Source organism: Hemibagrus wyckioides, linkage group LG28 (assembly GCF_019097595.1).
Source record: "Hemibagrus wyckioides isolate EC202008001 linkage group LG28, SWU_Hwy_1.0, whole genome shotgun sequence".
NCBI classification, from domain to species: domain Eukaryota; kingdom Metazoa; phylum Chordata; class Actinopteri; order Siluriformes; family Bagridae; genus Hemibagrus; species Hemibagrus wyckioides.
The window spans coordinates 13,555,035-13,572,762 of NC_080737.1; the positions used below are offsets into that span (position 1 = coordinate 13,555,035).

General features: G+C 40.3%; 1 protein-coding gene across 1 annotated transcript; it reads left to right on the forward strand.

The window, feature by feature from the left end:
* The first annotated feature begins 2,989 nt into the window (after positions 1-2,989).
* vkorc1l1 (vitamin K epoxide reductase complex, subunit 1-like 1) lies at positions 2,990-15,948 on the forward strand. The gene is made up of 3 exons (XM_058382966.1): positions 2,990-3,271; positions 11,957-12,066; positions 15,549-15,948. The coding sequence occupies exons 1-3, from the start codon at positions 3,081-3,083 to the stop codon at positions 15,767-15,769; spliced, it is 522 nt and encodes a 173-aa protein (XP_058238949.1). The 5' UTR covers positions 2,990-3,080; the 3' UTR covers positions 15,770-15,948.
* The last annotated feature ends 1,780 nt before the right edge of the window (positions 15,949-17,728 follow it).

The following is a 17,728-nucleotide window of genomic DNA, read 5'->3' on the forward strand; positions in this document are numbered from 1 at the left end:
AAGGATCAGCTGCTAACATCTTGGTGCCAGATACCACAGCACACCTTCAGAGATCTATCTAGTGGAGTCCATGCCTCAACAGGTCAGGGCTGTTTTGGCAACAAAAGGAGGACCAACACAATATTAGGCAGGTGGTTATAATGTTATGCCTGATCAGTGTATGCGAAATGAGAGATAAAAAAAAAATCCACCCTTAAATATATTAAACACGTTTATATTGAGATTTTTATTGTGTGGTTAGTGACTGCATTGCTAAGATATTGTTTGGTGCTGTATTTTCATAATTCCCTTTTTAAGAATTGATTGTGTATTGCAGTGATGTCACACAGAGACATTTCTAGCACAGATATCATGAACCTCGTGTTAGCTGAGGTGTCAGAGAAGTCAATAAAAAATATTTAGAAAAAATTGAAAAATAAGAGATGAGTGCTAGGTGTCGAGTGTTTCTTTTCTCATGCACCATTTTCTGGTGATGTTTCATGCTGGAATGCAAACCAAATGATGAAAAAAAGTGGTTGTAGAAAACACTGTGGGTATATGATTCATTTATGGCTGAGACCTGTCAAGTAAGGGATGTACAAGATAGAGACCATGATGGCACTGATGGTGGTATTAGTTCAAAGATTTGAAAATTATACATGCAAATGTACACAGACCAGGCATAACATAATGACCACCTGCCTAATATTGTGTTGGTCGCCCTTTTGCTGCCAAAACAGCCCTGACCCGTCATGCACTGTGTATTCTGACACCTTTCTATCAGAACCAGCATTAACTTCTTCAGCAATTTGAGCAACAGTAGCTCGTCTGTTGGATCGGATCACACGGGACAGCCTTCACTCCCCACGTGCATCAGTGAGGCTTGGCCGCCCATGACCCTGTCACCTGTTCACCACTGTTCCTTCCTTGGACCACTTTTGATAGATACTGACCACTGAAGACCGGGAACACCCCACAAGAGCTGCAGTTTTGGAGATGCTCTGATCCAGTCGTTTAGCCATCACAATTTGTCCCTCATCAAACTCGCTCAAATCCTTACGCTTGTCCATTTTTCCTGCTTCTAACACATCAACTTTGAGGACAAAATGTTCACTTGCTGCCTAATATATCCCACCCACTAACAGGTGCCATGATGAGGAGATAAGTCTAATTCACTCCACCTGTCAGTGATCATAATGTTATGCCTGATCTGTGTGTGCCAGATACAGTAGAAACATTATATGTGACATAAAAATGGAAATTTAATTTACTTATACAGGTAGGAAAGAGAAGAAAATAAATAAATAAAAAATATATAAAAAGGGACATGGTAAAAAACCAAAACAAACAATAAAAAAACTATTGAAAATAGGACAGTCTCAAAATTCGACGAGAATATATTTTCTCCACATGGTGGCAGTGTTGATTAAAAAAGCAAGCAAGCAAACAAACAAACAAACAAAAAAACTTAACTGGGTTCATATTAGCTATCACCTGTTCTCAATGAGCATTATACTGGAAGTTCATCTGGAGATCAAATTCTAAAGACAACTCAAGCACAAACAAATTCCATTCATTCACTGCGTTTTCATCATTAGAAAAAATAAACATGAAACATTTAATTGCGTGTCCAGTAATTAGTCTATGAATGACTGTTACAGTTAATTTGATAAGTATGAAATTTAGCTAAGATTGCAATTATAATATTATATGGTCTAATATTTAATTTAATTATTATGTTATTAGCAAAGTCAGCTCCATTATTATTGCCTCGTTTTATGGCACTCAGCAATTAATAATATAGGAAATAAATAACACATGCAGTTAGTCTTCTCAGTAGGCATTTATATTGTTCCAGACTTTTGCTCGTTTTGTCTGTTTTCCTTGAGTATTAATGGCAAAGGAATTGTGTGTGTGAGACCTGGTTAAATACCTTAAAAGAAACAGCAATGGGCAAAGGCAATCATCAAGTTATTGGAAATTTTTTATATTAAAAAGGATCACGAAAAAAAGCCAAAAGAAAGAGACACACACAAACACACACACACACAATAGTGCAGTTCTTTATTTCATGTATATAGTTTCCCCACTCTACCATTGTTTTATGATGTTATGTTAAGATTCACTATAATTAATATTATATTTTAATCAAATTATATTATTATATATAATACCTGATGCATAATGTGTCTCATCAAGGCCAGACTTTAACTGTCTGTGTGATATCTACATAATATTCTCCACACTTTCTGGAATCTCTTAGTTTTAATATCTCCCCTAATATCTGTCTTCTTCACTGACTGTATTTAATTCTGTCAGATTGCTTGGCCAATATTTGCTCATTTTTTACTCAGAAGTTGAACTATATCAGGCATAGCATTATGACCACCTGCCTAATATTGTGTTGGTCCCCTTTTTGCTGCCAAAACAGCCCTGACCCATCATGCACTGTGTGTTCTGACGCCTTTCTATCGGAACCAGCATTAACTTCTTCAGCAATTTGAGCAACAGTAGCTCGTCTGTTGGATCGGATCACACGGACCAGGCTTCCTCTCCCCACGTGCATCAGTGAGGCTTGGCCACCTATGCCCCTGTCACCTGTTCAACACTGTTCCTTTCTTGGACCACTTTTGATAGGTACTGACCACTGCAGACCGGGAACACCCCACAAGAGCTGCAGTTTTGGAGATGCTCTGATCCAGTCATCTAGCCATCACCATTTGGCCCTTTGCTCAAATCCTTACACTTGCCCATTTTTCCTGCCTCTAACTTTGAGGACGAAATGTTCACTTGCTGCCTAATGTATCCCACCCACTAACAGGTGCCATGATGAGGAGATCATCAGTGTTATTCACTTCACCTCTCAGTGCTCATAATGTTATGCCTGATACTTATTTTTTTCCTCAGGGGACACAAACGTTTGCACCCATCCGTCTGATTGAAACCGAGTGCGCACGCGCGCCCCCTGCCGACCACAGAGCGCTGACGCGGGTGGACACGCCCCTGGCGCTGTGGCGCGCGCCGACGCTCTTCCACGTCTCCGCTCCCGCGGGCCCAATGGTCGGAGAAGGCTGTGTGTGCGAGCAAGGCCGGGAAAAAACATGGCGGCGCCCGTCTTGAGAGTGTCCACCCCTCGATGGGAAAGAATAGCCAGGTTCCTCGTTTGCCTGTTAGGAATACTACTGTCGGTATACGCGTTTCACGTGGAAAGGGAGAAATCCCGGGATGCCAACTATCAGGCCATGTGCGACCTGAGCAACTCTATAAGCTGTTCCAAAGTGTTCGGCTCAAGGTAAGTGCACCGAGCTAAGCTAAGCGGCTAGGTGCAGAAAAACCCGCCTACTTTCATACTAGAGTATGAGACGAGTACGGTCGCGGTGCGGGCTTAGTGTTTATCGAGTGCGTACTGCTGAGTGCGGTAGAGTAGCATGGCTGTACCAGGTTCATAGCGCTGTAATGTGGACTGGCTCACTGATGTGCCTGGGTGTTAGCTACCTGGCTAGCTCAGTGTAATACTAATCATGCACGTGCATTACTGATTTGCTTAAAACTGACGCTAGCGTTTCAATGTAAATAATACATACAACTTATCGAGCTGAATGGAGGGAACTAGCTTAGCTAACGAATAACTGATAAAGCCTGCAGCTAATTAGCATCGATAGCGACAGTTATCAGGCTTGTCCCTGGAATACAAATATAACAATATCAAATATTTTTCCCCAAACCTTAATAGCGTTCACTGTATAGTGACTAAACAGATTTTCCCTGCAGGAGTGAGTGTGTGTGTGTGACATTTTAACTAGCTTCCGAGCCATTTAGCCGTCTAAACTGAAACAGAGAGAGAGAGAGATAAAACCCAGCTCTAATAATATACACCAGTGTTTATGAAACTGGTTATAGTTTATTTTTCCGTCCTGTATCTGTAATTTTTCCGTTTCTTATTTAGCTAAACTGGGAATGCTAGGCGGTAGTGATGCTAGCTAGCTGTCAGACTGACTCGGGTTTTATTTTCTAAGGCGTTTCCACACGGTGCTTATTTTTATTTATTTATTTGTTTGTTTGTTTGTTTATTTAGTACCCGGTGGTGCTGAAATTCTGATCCATAAAAGTGTAAATAAAGCGATTGTTTAAGTCCTCTCGTCTGAACACCTTGGATTGTGTTGAGCATTAGCCTTGACACAGATGTATTGTCATTTGTGAGTAATTTACTGACGTGGAACTGAGGAGGGCGTTATTTTTTATTTTTTGCTTTTGGTGGTTAGCCACAGCTCAAATGAACCACCAGAGGACAAGCCTCAGGCTGACAGACATGTTCAGGCTGTCGCTTTCAGCTTTGCATACTTGTGGTATGGATAGATTAAAGTTTATGTACTGGCTTAATCGTAACACCTGTAGACGAGCTGTTTTGTGCAGTAACCTGGGCAGTGGTAGCTCTAGTGGTGTCACTGATCGGAAGACCAGAAGGTCATTGTCGGGCCCTTGAGCAAGGCCCCATTGATCGGAAGACTGGGAAGTCTGTCATCGTCGGGCCCTCGAGCAAGGCCCCATTGATCGGAAGACCTGAAAGTCTGTCGTCGTCGGGTCCTCGAGCAAGGCCCCATTGATCGGAAGACCTGAAAGTCTGTCGTCGTCGGGTCCTCGAGCAAGGCCCCATTGATCGGAAGACCTGAAAGTCTGTCATCGTCGGGTCCTCGAGCAAGGCCCCATTGATCGGAAGACCTGAAAGTCTGTCATCGTCGGGCCCTCGAGCAAGGCCCCATTGATCGGAAGACTGGAAAGTCTGTCATCGTTGGGCCCTCGAGCAAGGCCCCATTGATCGGAAGACTGGAAAGTCTGTCATCGTCGGGCCCTCGAGCAAGGCCCCATTGATCGGAAGACTGGAAAGTCTGTCATCGTTGGGCCCTCGAGCAAGGCCCCCCAACCCACCCTTCTCCAGCGTCATGGCTGACCCTGTGCTCTGACCCCAACCCCTAAGGATGGGATATGTGAAGAAAGAATATCACTGTGCAGTAATGTATATACGACACACAAAGACAACTTAACTTGTCTTTAGTCTAATCTCTAAACACACAAGCTACTGAGAAATTAGGCAAGTATGCACCAGACACATCTTGGTCAATATCTGAACCTGGGTACATAGTGACCTCCTGATTGTCATTCAAAGGTTTATTATTCTTTTAAAGACAGCAGATTTGTGAACGTGATGTACTTTAGATCACAATGAGACATGCTATTATAGGAAAATAATCAATGATAGAATCGTGTGATAGAACCGGGCGTGAAGTGCCTCGAAATGGATTATTTTCCAATCACATCAAAGTGTGTTATTTGTCTTATACCTCAGCAATTTGCCACTGATGATAACTTCAGGTCCTTTTATCGATTATGATACAGCCGGTATAAAGAGGCATTTCTTCACCAGCTTTTTCTCTCTCTCTCTTTTTTTTTTTAAGCCTGATACGACAAAAAATCAGTTTGACATGTTAGCAAGAAACCGGAAGACGTCCCTGTTAGAGTAAACCGTTACGGGACGCCGATATGGTTAAATAAACGTCTCTCAGAGGACTTTCAGTATATCAGTAGTTACATGCTTTTCATTTTTCAGCTCTGTTACAATTTAAACATCTGTCATTCTTCGAATATCCGGAGGGTCAGCCGTACATATCCCTATGAATTATTTGTAAATATAAACATGAGAACATACACTATATTGCCAAAAGTTTTGGGACACCCCTCCAAATCATTGTATTCAGGTGATGTTATTCAGGGGTTGGGCTTGGCCCCTTAGTTCCAGTGAAAGGAACTCTTAATGCTTCTCATCCAACATCAGTGCCTGACCTAACAAATGTGCGTCTAGCAGGAATGGGTCAAAAATTCCCATAAACAACACTCCTAAACCTTTTGGAAAGCCTTCCCAGAAGAGTGGAATCTGTTAAAGCTGCAAAAGGCGGACCGACTCCATATTAGATTCATGTGCATGTCCGTAAACCTTTGGCAATATAGTGTATTAGATCATGCTTGCTGATAAAAGCCCATCATTTGAAATGTATCAGGCAGTATTGTAAATTGAATTCAGCAGTGCTTCGGTATGAGACAGGTTGTGTCTTTATTTATTTATTAATTTTACGCCGTGAGACAACACGCATCATGCACACAAACACTGGAAGGTCCTGCCCTCACGTGTGTGCCGTTACACACACACCGATTCGGTAGAGAGAGTCACTTGATTACTGCGAGGATGCTGAGATATCGGATATCGTCTCTGATTTCAGGATCACTTCGAAAAGCAAAAAGATGTGATCAGTGTTGTGCTGGTAAACCAGGCTTCATTACAGCAGGCCAGGCTCAGCTCTCGAGAGCTGATTTGTTTTTCATTCAAACTTCAAGCCACATGTGGAAATTAGAAGAGATGCTCGGTTAGATCTCGGCGACGTAGCGACCACTTTGCCAGTCAAATACGGAGGACCGCATGTAACGGGAAGGCTCACATCCTCTCACTTCAGATTCACTTACACAGATCAGCTTACCAAGTCTATTTTTTTTTTTTACGTCGTTATTATGCCAAACCATGCGAGACACTCAATGCTGAGTTTTGCACTTAATGGTATCTTGGGTAAAGGTCTGTGTGGCTGGATGGCTGTGAGACGATTGTGTAAGGATGGCTGTGGAGCCTTTTCATCTAATCAAAGCTGGATGCTTTTGATCCCGCTTCACGTTAGTCACTGATGTGGAAAAAAATGTACGTTTTCATCCCCTGCATCTCCTCGGTTAGTCCGGATACATACGTCCATGTGCGACGGGGACTTACTGAATGATCAAAAGAACTAGAGATGGTACTGTTTGGATATTTGTTAACGTTTCAGACTAATGTGGGCAAAAAACGCTATTATAAAATAATATTAATATTAAATAAATATTAAAAATAATAATATTAAATGTATCTGGCATGAAACATGATACTGGATTGCAATTCTTTTCTATTTATTTATTATTTATTTGCCTAATTTTGCATACAATTTCATTTAATTTATGTTTATTATTGATTTAATTTTTAAAGAGTTGAAAAGGCTGCAGTTTTGTGTAAGCCGCACATTTTGTTGACAGGGTATGAAAACATTACAAATTTAGAAACTTCCCTGAAGCATGTCCAGTTAAAAAATTGGTAGCTCGGTTCCAGAAAAGGAAAGGAAAAGTACGAGCTTCTGACCAGACAACAGATCTTTCTGGATATCCCACTGCAGCGTGCGATCGCGACTCTCTGTACCATTCATTAACAGATTAATACCTTTTTTATGTTTCCAGGTTGAAAGAGTAGTAGAAGTAGTACCGCAGTAGCCGAGTGGTTTGGAGAGTCTCCAACAACAGTACTGAGACGACGATTAATCAGTTTACTTAAATAATAAGGAAGCCGAAAACCAGCCGTTGGTGAAGTCACCTGTTTAACCAGCTCAGCCTGTGTTTTTTCACACCTGCTCACACCATCTGATATTTAACGCATGACAAGTGTTTAATCGCTATTAAACACGTAAGCCTGATTCACTCATGCTTAATTGGCTCATTGCTGATTTGGCTGCACTACATAATAAATACACGATGATACTAATAGAAACACGCTACAAAACTGATAGTTGAAGGCAGTATTGCCCACACCTAGACCTGTCAAATCGCCTCTTACTGATCATCACTGAGGCTGAATAAGATGTTGGTAACGATATTGCAAAACCGCACAACGTACACAAAGTGTCTGATACACTTTATCTGGGATGTGTAGTTTTAAAAGGTCAATTGAAACCTGTTGTGTCAATATACACTGATCAGGCATAACATTATGAGCACCTGTCTAATATTGTGTTGGTTTTTTGCTGCCAACACAGCCCTGACCCGTCATGCACTGTGTATTCTGACACCTTTCTATCAGAACCAGCATTACCTTCTTCAGCAGTTTGAGCAACAGTACCTCGTCTGTTGGATCGGATCACACGGGCCAGCCTTCGCGCCTCACGTGAATCAATGAGCCTTGGCCACCGGTTCACCACTGTTGGACCACGTTTGACCACTGCAGACCGGGAACACCCCACAAGAGCTGCGGTTTTGGAGATGCTCTGATCCAGTGGTCTAGCCATCACAATTTGGCCCTTCATCAAACTCGCTCAAATCCTTACGCTTGCCCATTTTACCTGCTTCTAACACATCAACTTTGAGGACAAAATGTTCACTTGCTGCCTAATATATCCCACCCACTAACAGGTGCCATGATGAGATAATCGGTGTTATTCTTCACCATAATGTTATGCCTGATCGGTGTATTTGTCCACATTGTGATAAACGCAGCCTTCATTACACTTATTAAAAAGCTCGCTGCTGTAAGCTCGGGAACAAGCCGATAACGTTACGGGTTGCGTAATGAGATTTCACAATATGTTACAGACGCACGAATGCGATACACTTGTTATTTTAGTTACTCACTCGCTTATCTTGCAGTCGTTTGGCCATCTTAATATAACACTCCACCCCAAACTCTGATAGTTTTTGATGTGATCTGTGGACTGTTTGTCTTGGCTCGCACACATCAGCGTAAATCTGTAAAGTTCCCGCCAAACAGAGCAGGTTTGAGACAGAGACGTTCTGCACGCTGCCGTGTCTGGTGTTAGACATCGCCGTTTGCTGCGTTGTCGCTTTGTGGTTTCCTTTCCAGTGGCGGTTACCAGATCTCCACCAGAGGAAACAGCTTTCCTTTGCAGAGCAGATATTCAGGGTAAACAGCTGAGTTGCTGAAAGTAGAGTCGCCTTATTATCAGCTGTTTTTCTCCTCCTTCTTCTTTGGATTGATTAAAAGCAAACACTTAGGATGATTGTGTAAGGGATAACACCAGATCACAGTCTGGAAACAGCTGAACAGCATGGCCTGGTCATTCATTCATTCATTCATTCAGTCTTCCCTCCTTCCTTCCTTTTGTCCTCCCATCCATCCTTCCTTCCTTCCATCTATCTAATTTCTTTCTCAGACTAAATTGAAAGCCTTTACTCCCACTACAGTGTGCAAAATTGTGATTAAAAGAAAACAGATGAGACAGAGATAACGAATAAAGAGAACACAGATAGATGTGTAAAAAGGCAATATATAGTTTGCTTTCTTTCAGTCTTGTCATGTTTATGCTACCACATAGGTTTGGTATATTAAGAAAGTACAAAAAACAAGTGGAATTTAACCTGCTAACGTGTAGGCGGCTTTAATTAGCGGTTTTCTCTTTTTCGTGGTCTTTGTCTTCTTTTTCGTCGTGGTCTTTGTTGTCTTCTTTGTATTCTTTTTCGCCTTCTTCGTCACCTTCTTCGTCGTCTTCTTTTTCATCTTCTTTGTCTCCATCTTCTTCTTTGTCTTCTTGTACTTCTTGGTTTATGACATAATTCGGAGATGGACAGGTCGGCTCCCCAAATGCCTGTGAGAAGCAGTGTATATGTCCAGGCTGTCAGTGGGTCCATACCCCTCTTTATCTCCTCCAGTTTGGTCACCTGTCAGCCTCCACCCACCAGCCAGATCTACCCCATCGTGAATGTTGAAGGCTCATAGATACGCGAAGTCAGCCAATCTGCTGCTCCTGCTGGCAATGCAACGCTCTCTGTGCTGTTTGCCCTCTTCCACATACTTGTCCATGTTTGATTAGTGACATTGTGATTGACAGGGTAGTGAGAATGACCACGTCCCTCCCACTCTCAGAGCACGGCCAAATTTGCTTTCCTGATGCCTTTTGACCCTGACTCACCAAACCCCAGGGAAATAAAATCCTGAGTTGTCTTGTGTCTTCATTCTGGCTGTTCGTAATCTGACGTTTCACACGGAACATCCCTCAACCCTGGGTTAACCTTCTTATTTCCATATTTATGGTGTCAACAACCGTCACACATCAGTGAGGGACAGAAAAGGCTTTAAGAATTGGTCCTAAAATACAAAATAATACACGGCTTTCACAGCTTTATTTTTTTTTATGTTTATGCTAAACTAGCCTCTTGTTGATATCCAGCTTCTGCTTTTTCAGTCACTTCCTCATATTTCTCTCTCTAATATTTTTGACTGTACCATCCAGTTTGTCCTGAACAGACTTATCTGACCATATCTGTAAAAATGAAACTGTTTTCCATCATCATTTGACATAATTTATTTTTTTCCTCAAGCACTACAACTACTGATTATACACACGATTATATCGAGTGTCTGCTGCTGTGCGTCTAGCCCCAACATCCTAACACTATCGCTTCACACTGTACATGTTTGGCAGCGTAATACAGGGTTAACACTTTAAAAGTGCTGCTAACCCTGCCTCAGAGCTTCGGAGCAGGGTTACATAACCCCGGGTGCTAACCCTGCTTCGAAATGCCAAGTATGAAACCTACCTGGAGCTAAAAGCGGGGTTAAGAATTATGATAACCCGGGGCGACCACCTGCCTAAATATTACTGCCCAAACAGACCTGACCCCTTCGAGGCATGGACTCCACTAGATCCCTGAAGGTTTGCTGTGGTATCTGGCACCACGATGTTAGCAGCAGATCCTTTAAGTCCTCGAAGTTGTGAGGTGGGGCTTCCATGAAACTCCATGAGCCCCACCTCACAACTTACAGGACATCAAGTATATTTTTCATAGATACTGACCACTGCAGACCACAAGAGCTGCAGTTTATACATAATACATAATTCACACTTTCTGGAATCTCTTAGTTTTAATATCTGCCCTAATATCTGTCTCACTGTTTGTAGATAATTCTGTCAGGTTGCTTGGCCAATATTTGCTCATTTTTTACTCAACTGCAAAGTTGAACTACATTACACACCGATCAGACATAACATTATGACCACCTGCTTAATATTGTGTTGGTCCTTGACTCGTGTATTCTGACACCTTTCTTTCAGAACCAGCATTAACTTCTTCAGCAGTTTGAGCAACAGTAGCTCGTCTGTTGGATTGGGCCAGCCTTTCTTGGACCACTATTGATAGATACTGATCACTGCAGACCGGGAACACCCCACAAGAGCTGCAGTTTTGGAGATTCCGATCCAGTCCTCTAGCCATCACAATCTGGCCCTTGTCAAACTCGCTCAAATCCTTACGCTTGCCCATTTTTCCTGCTTCTAACACATCAACTTTGAGGACAAAATGTTCACCTGCTGCCTAATATATCCCACCCACTAACAGGTGCCATGAAGTGAATAAGACTGATTATCTCCTCATCATCTGTCACTGCTCATAATGTTATGCCTGATCGGTGTATATGGTGCGTCACACCAAGATGTTACATACCAAGAGAAAACCTTTTCCTTGTTGTTAAACCTACTTATTTGTCAGACAACTATGAATTAAAAAAAAAAAAGAGTGGCTCAGACATGGGTTTTATCCACACATTGTACCTTGGCAGCTCTTCCTCAGGTCAGGGTGGAATCCAGATACAGGAGGCTGATAAGTCCTGTTGTAATGGGATTGGCGTTATGATACATGATACAGATTTGGGACTCAAGCAACACCAATGCTTAAAGTCCATCTTTAACGATGCAGTGGCATGATCTGTCTATCAGGGAGGGGAGCAGGGGCATGTTTACCAGCTCCATCACGTGCCTCCACACACAGTGATGATATCAGGTTAGATTAAAGCACTGCTTCTGTTGTACAGGTCGCTCGCGAGTGTTGAATCCGATGCTCTCGAGAGTTGCTCGTGCTCAAAGTTTCCCTTTATTCATCTCAGATGACGTTATTAGGGCTAAAGGTGACATTTGGCTTGCTCAAGGGGAAGCTCTGTTCCACTTTGATTATTACATTTCACTGCTTCTTTCATCATCTTGTGACTTTTTTTTCTTATTCAGGCCAAAGATTTCTTTGTGCTCCAAATAGAGAGGGCATTGACATTAATCTTTAGATAAAATGACTGTATTTTGATCGTTCTCATTAAGCACTTAAACCTCTCCATGTGTCTCTCTCTTTTCCTCTTTAGATGGGGTCGAGGATTCGGGTTGTTGGGGTCCATCTTTGGTAACAACAGTGCAATAAATCAGCCAAACAGTGTCTACGGACTGTTGTTTTACGTCTTTCAGCTGTTATTAGGTAAGTCATCCGACATCAGTGTGGCTTCTTTTGAAGGACAGCCAATGACTCATGTTGCCAAATAGTTTACTTTTCAGACATGTTGGAGTTGCCCTTTACACTGATCCAGAACCGGATACCTCTCACTACAGTTGTTATAATAAAACCAAGACATCTGGCCTCCCGCCAGCATGAAATGACACCGTTTTAATTATGTCGGTCTTGAGGGATTGAACTAATCAAGCGTACTCCACCAAGGGCCTGGTGAAGACGAGAGCGCACTACAGTCTTGATTCGTGATTTAGATGCAACAAAAGTTTATTACATAAGATTAACAAAAGTACATGAGAATCAAAAATTAAAAAAAGAACAAAACACGTGTAAACCTTCACAAACTATTTGAAAAGTGGTTAATAAAAACTGGTTAACTCTTTAGAATTGAATCAGGTATACGCTATATTGCCAAAAGTTTTGGGACACCCCTCCAAATCATTGAATTCAAGGCCCCTTAGTTCCAGTGAAAGGAACTCTTAATGCTTCAGCATACCAAGACAATTTCATGCACCTAACTTTGTGGGAACAGTTTAGGGATGACCCCTTCCTGTTCCAACATGACTGCACACCAGTGCACAAAGCAACATCCATAAAGACATGGATGAGTGAGTTTGGTGTGGAGAAACTTCACAGAGTCCTGACCCCAACCTGATAGAACACCTTTTTTGATGAATTAGAGCAGAGACTGCGAGCCAGACCTTCTCGTCCAACATCAGTGCCTGACCTCATAAATACGCTACTAGAGGAATGGGTCAAACAATTCCCATAAACACACTCCTAAACCTTGTGGAAAGCCTTCCCAGAAGAGTTGAAGCTGTTACAGCTGCAAAGGGCGGGTCAACTCCATATTACATTCATGTGTATGTAAAGGCAGATGTCCCAACACTTTTGGCGGTATAGTGTATATACAGTTCTACTCAGATTTCAAGAAGGTATAGTCTAAACTCAAACATTTTCCCACTATTGGACATCCTGAAGGTGCAGCAATTAGATTACCTAAAGGGAAAACTTCATACGTGGATTTTAATATCCTGGCACAGCCAACTGAACCACAGATTGTATGTGTGGTAGGGAGGCACTCGGATGGGTGTGGTGACAAACATCTTTTTGTCCTGTTTATCGTTTCTTATCATCGGAAAATACAAGAGACGTGACGGTGACGCATTTGGCCGGTTATAGTTATATAAAAGGATTTCACCAAAATATTGCTTAAAACATTTTCTTTAAATAATTGATGGATTAAACAATAATTCATGGCATAAAAATAATACATTCCTCAGATAAAACCTCGCACCAAAGTCTACAGGAAACAGCTGAAATCGGTATCGTTGGCCGCCTCCTGGGCTTCCATTTGAGTCAAATGACTCATTTTTTTCCTCCGTCACATCTCTCTTTTTTTTTTGTACTGTTTCTTTCTCCTTCTTCCCCTGAGAGCGGTGGCATTTGCTGACTCAGACTCTCCCACATGTAAGGCTTCCGTGACCAGCTGATAGGACCACGAGTTCTACCAGATCTCATGCGTCTAACATAACCTAACACACAGCACATTGTCACGGATCTTCTCACCACCTTCAGTGATTCGATTTGTTACAGATAAACAGACCGATGCATTGTCCAGGCAGATACTGTTCCCTGTTGAAGGGGTTGTTGGGAACAAGCAGGCACGTCTCTCCAACACCAAAGTCCCATCTTATGTTAGTTTTGCTCAATATGAAATGCTTTTTACTGCTATTCCTGACACATTGTTCCACTTTATTCATAACATTTCATCAGTAACTGTACTGTTTCCTGTGCTGCATTTTTTAATATTTTGTCTATTTATTTTTCCACTATACAGCTAATGCCACTGTATTTTATTTACTACTCTATTCTGCTCAATTTCCATTTCATCTTCCTTTATTTACCTGTTTTTTTTAATTATTTTTATTTATTTTTTTATTTTTCATAAAAAGCATTTCACTGCATGATTGTGTGACCATTAAATTTTTTTTTTATTTGAATATAGCTTATTTCTTTCTAATATGTATGTCAATCTGATCTTTCCTTCACTTTGTCCAGGTTTTTAATAATATCTGTCCAGCAGAAGTTATATTGACCTGAAAACTTTAATTTTAATTTAATGAATTAGAATTTTTATTTTTTTTAAGCCTAACACTGTTACCACTGCACATTTCAGCCTGGTCTCTCCTTGGCTCTGTGTGCGCTCACTGTTAGTCCCTTTGTCCTTATTACAATTTTGCATCTATGAATAGATTGACCTTAAAGGAGAGAAGAGAATGCAAAGGGCTTGTGTGTACTTGGGTCATGGCAGTGCCACTTGGAGAAAGGTCACTCTTCCCTCTGTCAGCATGCCGATGTTTCTCCGCAGACGTTTTCATTTCGGAAAGTTTTCATTCCCAGATTCTTTTTTTTTATGTGCAAGTTCGGGTGTGACGAAATACCATGATGTCATATTTACAAGTGTCGTGCATATTTTATAACATCTTTGGAAATGTGTTTTTTTTTTTTCTTTTTTTTCTTTTTTTCTTGGTGGATCGCTTTTTAAAGAACAAACGTGTCAAATTATTTTTAAATGGCTGAAATAAAAAGATGAAAAGAATTCACTTAGGTCTGTTTTTAAAGTACATAAATATAAATACATAAAAGCAATTTCCCTTGGAAAATAATTTTAATACTTGCTATTGAAGTTTTTTAATAGGATTCTTCCTGAAAAACAACAAAAAATTCTTCAAAAAAAATGTATTTAAAAAAAATTTAATTTTATATGAATGTATATAAAAATACATAATTACAGCTTTTTTGTTTTTGTTTTTTGAGGTTTTAAATATTGGGGAATAAAATGTAAATAGGAAAAAAAAGCACAAAAAAAAAAAATATATATATATAAATATACACTTTTATATTTATAAAATTTACACTTTTTATATTTATAAAAATATAAATAAAAAAATGTATAAATAAATACATTTTAATAATTGTAATACTTGCTATTGAAGTATTTTAATAGTTTTTTTCCTGGATTAATACCCCAAAAACTAACTCTCCTCTCTCCTCTCTCTCTCTCTCTATATATATATATATAGATAGATAGATAGATAGATATAGATATAGATATAGATAGATAGATATATAGATAGATAGATAGATAGATAGATAGATAGATAGATAGATAGATAGATAGATATAGATAGATAGATATATATATATAGATATAGATATAGATATATATAGAGAGAGAGAGAGGAGAGAATAGAATAGAATAGAATAGAATAGAATATATAATATAATGTGTGCGTGTATATAAAAATAAATTCAGGCAACTGAACATCAGGAGCTTTAACTTGTAGGTTTTCATGTTAAGACCTGAAGCACAAGCATAGGGGCTCATTTGTAACATTACCATGTTTGTTTTCTCCTGTCATTAACCAGCCCACATGTGTGTCCTTTAGGCTTGACCGTGAGCGCGATGGCCGCCCTGATTCTCATGACCACGTCCATCGTCTCAGTGATAGGCTCGGTGTACCTGGCCTACATCCTCTACTTTGTCCTGAAAGACTTCTGCATCATCTGCATTACCACATATGCACTGAACTTTATTCTACTCGTGCTCAACTACAAGAGGCTGGTCTACTTGAACGAGGCCTGGAAGCAACAGCTAAAGCGGGACTAAAAGGAAGAAAAAGAAAATACAAGGAAAGAAAAGAGAGGAAAAAAAGAAAAAAAAAAAAGGAAAAGAGAAATGTGAACCTCCGAACATTTGACTTGCCACCGGGAGACCTTGCTTTCAAACCAGTGTCTATTCTGCGTACATGTACAAAAAAAAAGAAAAAAAAAAAAAAAAAAAGAAAATACCCAATCTGAAGAAAATTAAAATCCTAGGGCCACAGATCACAAGTTCATTTGTGTTGACAAAGGAAGGATTTAAACAGAAAAAAAAAATGAGAGAGGGTGGGTTGTTCACTTTTTTATTTTTATTTTTTATTTTTTTTGGTGTTCTGTGTTTCTTGCTCATGAGGGATGATGGATGGGGGCTAGGATAAGCGGAGTCGAAGAAAGATCACGAAAGCACTTGCAGAAACTTCAGCTACGAGTACGGACGGAGGGAAGTCCAGTGCAGAACAAAGCGAACAGGAGAAGTGTAGAGAAGGAATAAGCCTGTCACATGGTGCTTACTTGAATCCAGTCGAGAAGTCTTGTTCCTTTTGTAGAACGGTACATCGACTGAATTATGGGCTTTTCTTTAAATAAACAAAAGTGCATGATCATGAGGTTTATGTACAGTTCACAGAGGTAATTCCATTAAAAGAAAGGATAGAAGAAAAACTGTTCAACAACAAATAAATTGTAATTTTATGTTTACAGTATTTTTTTTTTTTTTTTTTTTTAGTTATTTTGAGTAAGACCACTAATTTTAAAGTATGGGAGAATTGTGAGATGTTGGTTGTGTAGATCAAAATCATTAGATCATCTACAATTTTCTTTTATCCTGCAGTTCTCTAGGTAGGTATTGTGTTAGTTTTTTTTTTTGTTTTAGCGTTTAAAGAAAATCCAACACAGTAAAGCAATCTTATGTCTGACGAGTAAAAAAAAAATGTTTGACTTGAAATGGTTCCATCTTACAGTTGTGTCGTAGATCTGCACCAAGCTCTCACATTCCAGTTTATTTTTTTACTCGTCGTAGCGATTACTAGGCGTCTGTTGAGTTTATTCATTTGTTTGAATTGAACCTAAGAAGTCGGGTAAAGATCCTTCTTAGTCCTAGGTCAGGCATAGTGTTTGTTTTTGGGAGGGGACTCGGAGTTCACGGCCGTCGGAAGGCTAACCGGTGGACGTGTCTGCGCTCTTCTCTCTTCTACCCTGCTGAGACAGCTCTTCAGACAAGCTCCCTTTTCTGTACTCTGTTGTAAATACTCTTGTATGTCAGCATTCCTGTACACACAGTAACATTCACTAGAGAATAATGTGCCTAAAATTCTTTCTTTCTTTTCTTTTTCTTTTTCTTTTTTTTTGTCCTTGACTCGAAATGTGTTGTACTTAAAAGTATTTCATTGTGTCCCCCTGTTTCTTGTGTGTTTTTCAGCCCACATCTAAAACCTTCACTGCTCTACATTGTTTTCATTGCCCGTCTCTAACATCATACCCATTCAAGATCCTTGTACAAAGATACAAAGTTAGGTATCGGTTGCCACGTCTCCTATCGCTTCTTCTACGTACTTCTACAAATAACAGTATTTGGAATAATGGTGTTGAGTCTGTTTACACTGCTCTGTAAAAGAAACTGAAAAGTGACCTCCAGAAAGGTCTCCTTGGGAACTAGTGCTGGGTAACACTACCAAAGTTGTGACCTCAAGACAGTGACCCCACATAACCGCGTAACCTATAAAAAGTCTGCGTCTCTTCACCCCCCGAGTGTCCGAAATGGCACGGCCGACCTTCAGTCGGTAACACAACCATGGTGCATTATATGTACCCTTCTTGTCCACTTCCTGACATTTCATTTGGAACTAGTAGTAGCCATATATCAGTCATCATGAGGGTCATCTTGCTTGCACCTTGCCACGCAACAAAAGGCAGCCCTCTTAAGTACTTCAGTAATGACATCATTATACTGATACCAACACTGAAAATA

Bases quoted from the DNA above. Each gene is read 5' to 3' on its own strand.
- vkorc1l1 (XM_058382966.1), top strand. From the start codon at position 3,081: ATGGCGGCGCCCGTCTTGAGAGTGTCCACCCCTCGATGGGAAAGAATA. The intron at 3,272-11,956 runs GTAAGTGCACCG...TTTCCTCTTTAG, and splicing joins TCCAAAGTGTTCGGCTCAAG to ATGGGGTCGAGGATTCGGGT. The intron at 12,067-15,548 runs GTAAGTCATCCG...TGTGTCCTTTAG, and splicing joins CGTCTTTCAGCTGTTATTAG to GCTTGACCGTGAGCGCGATG.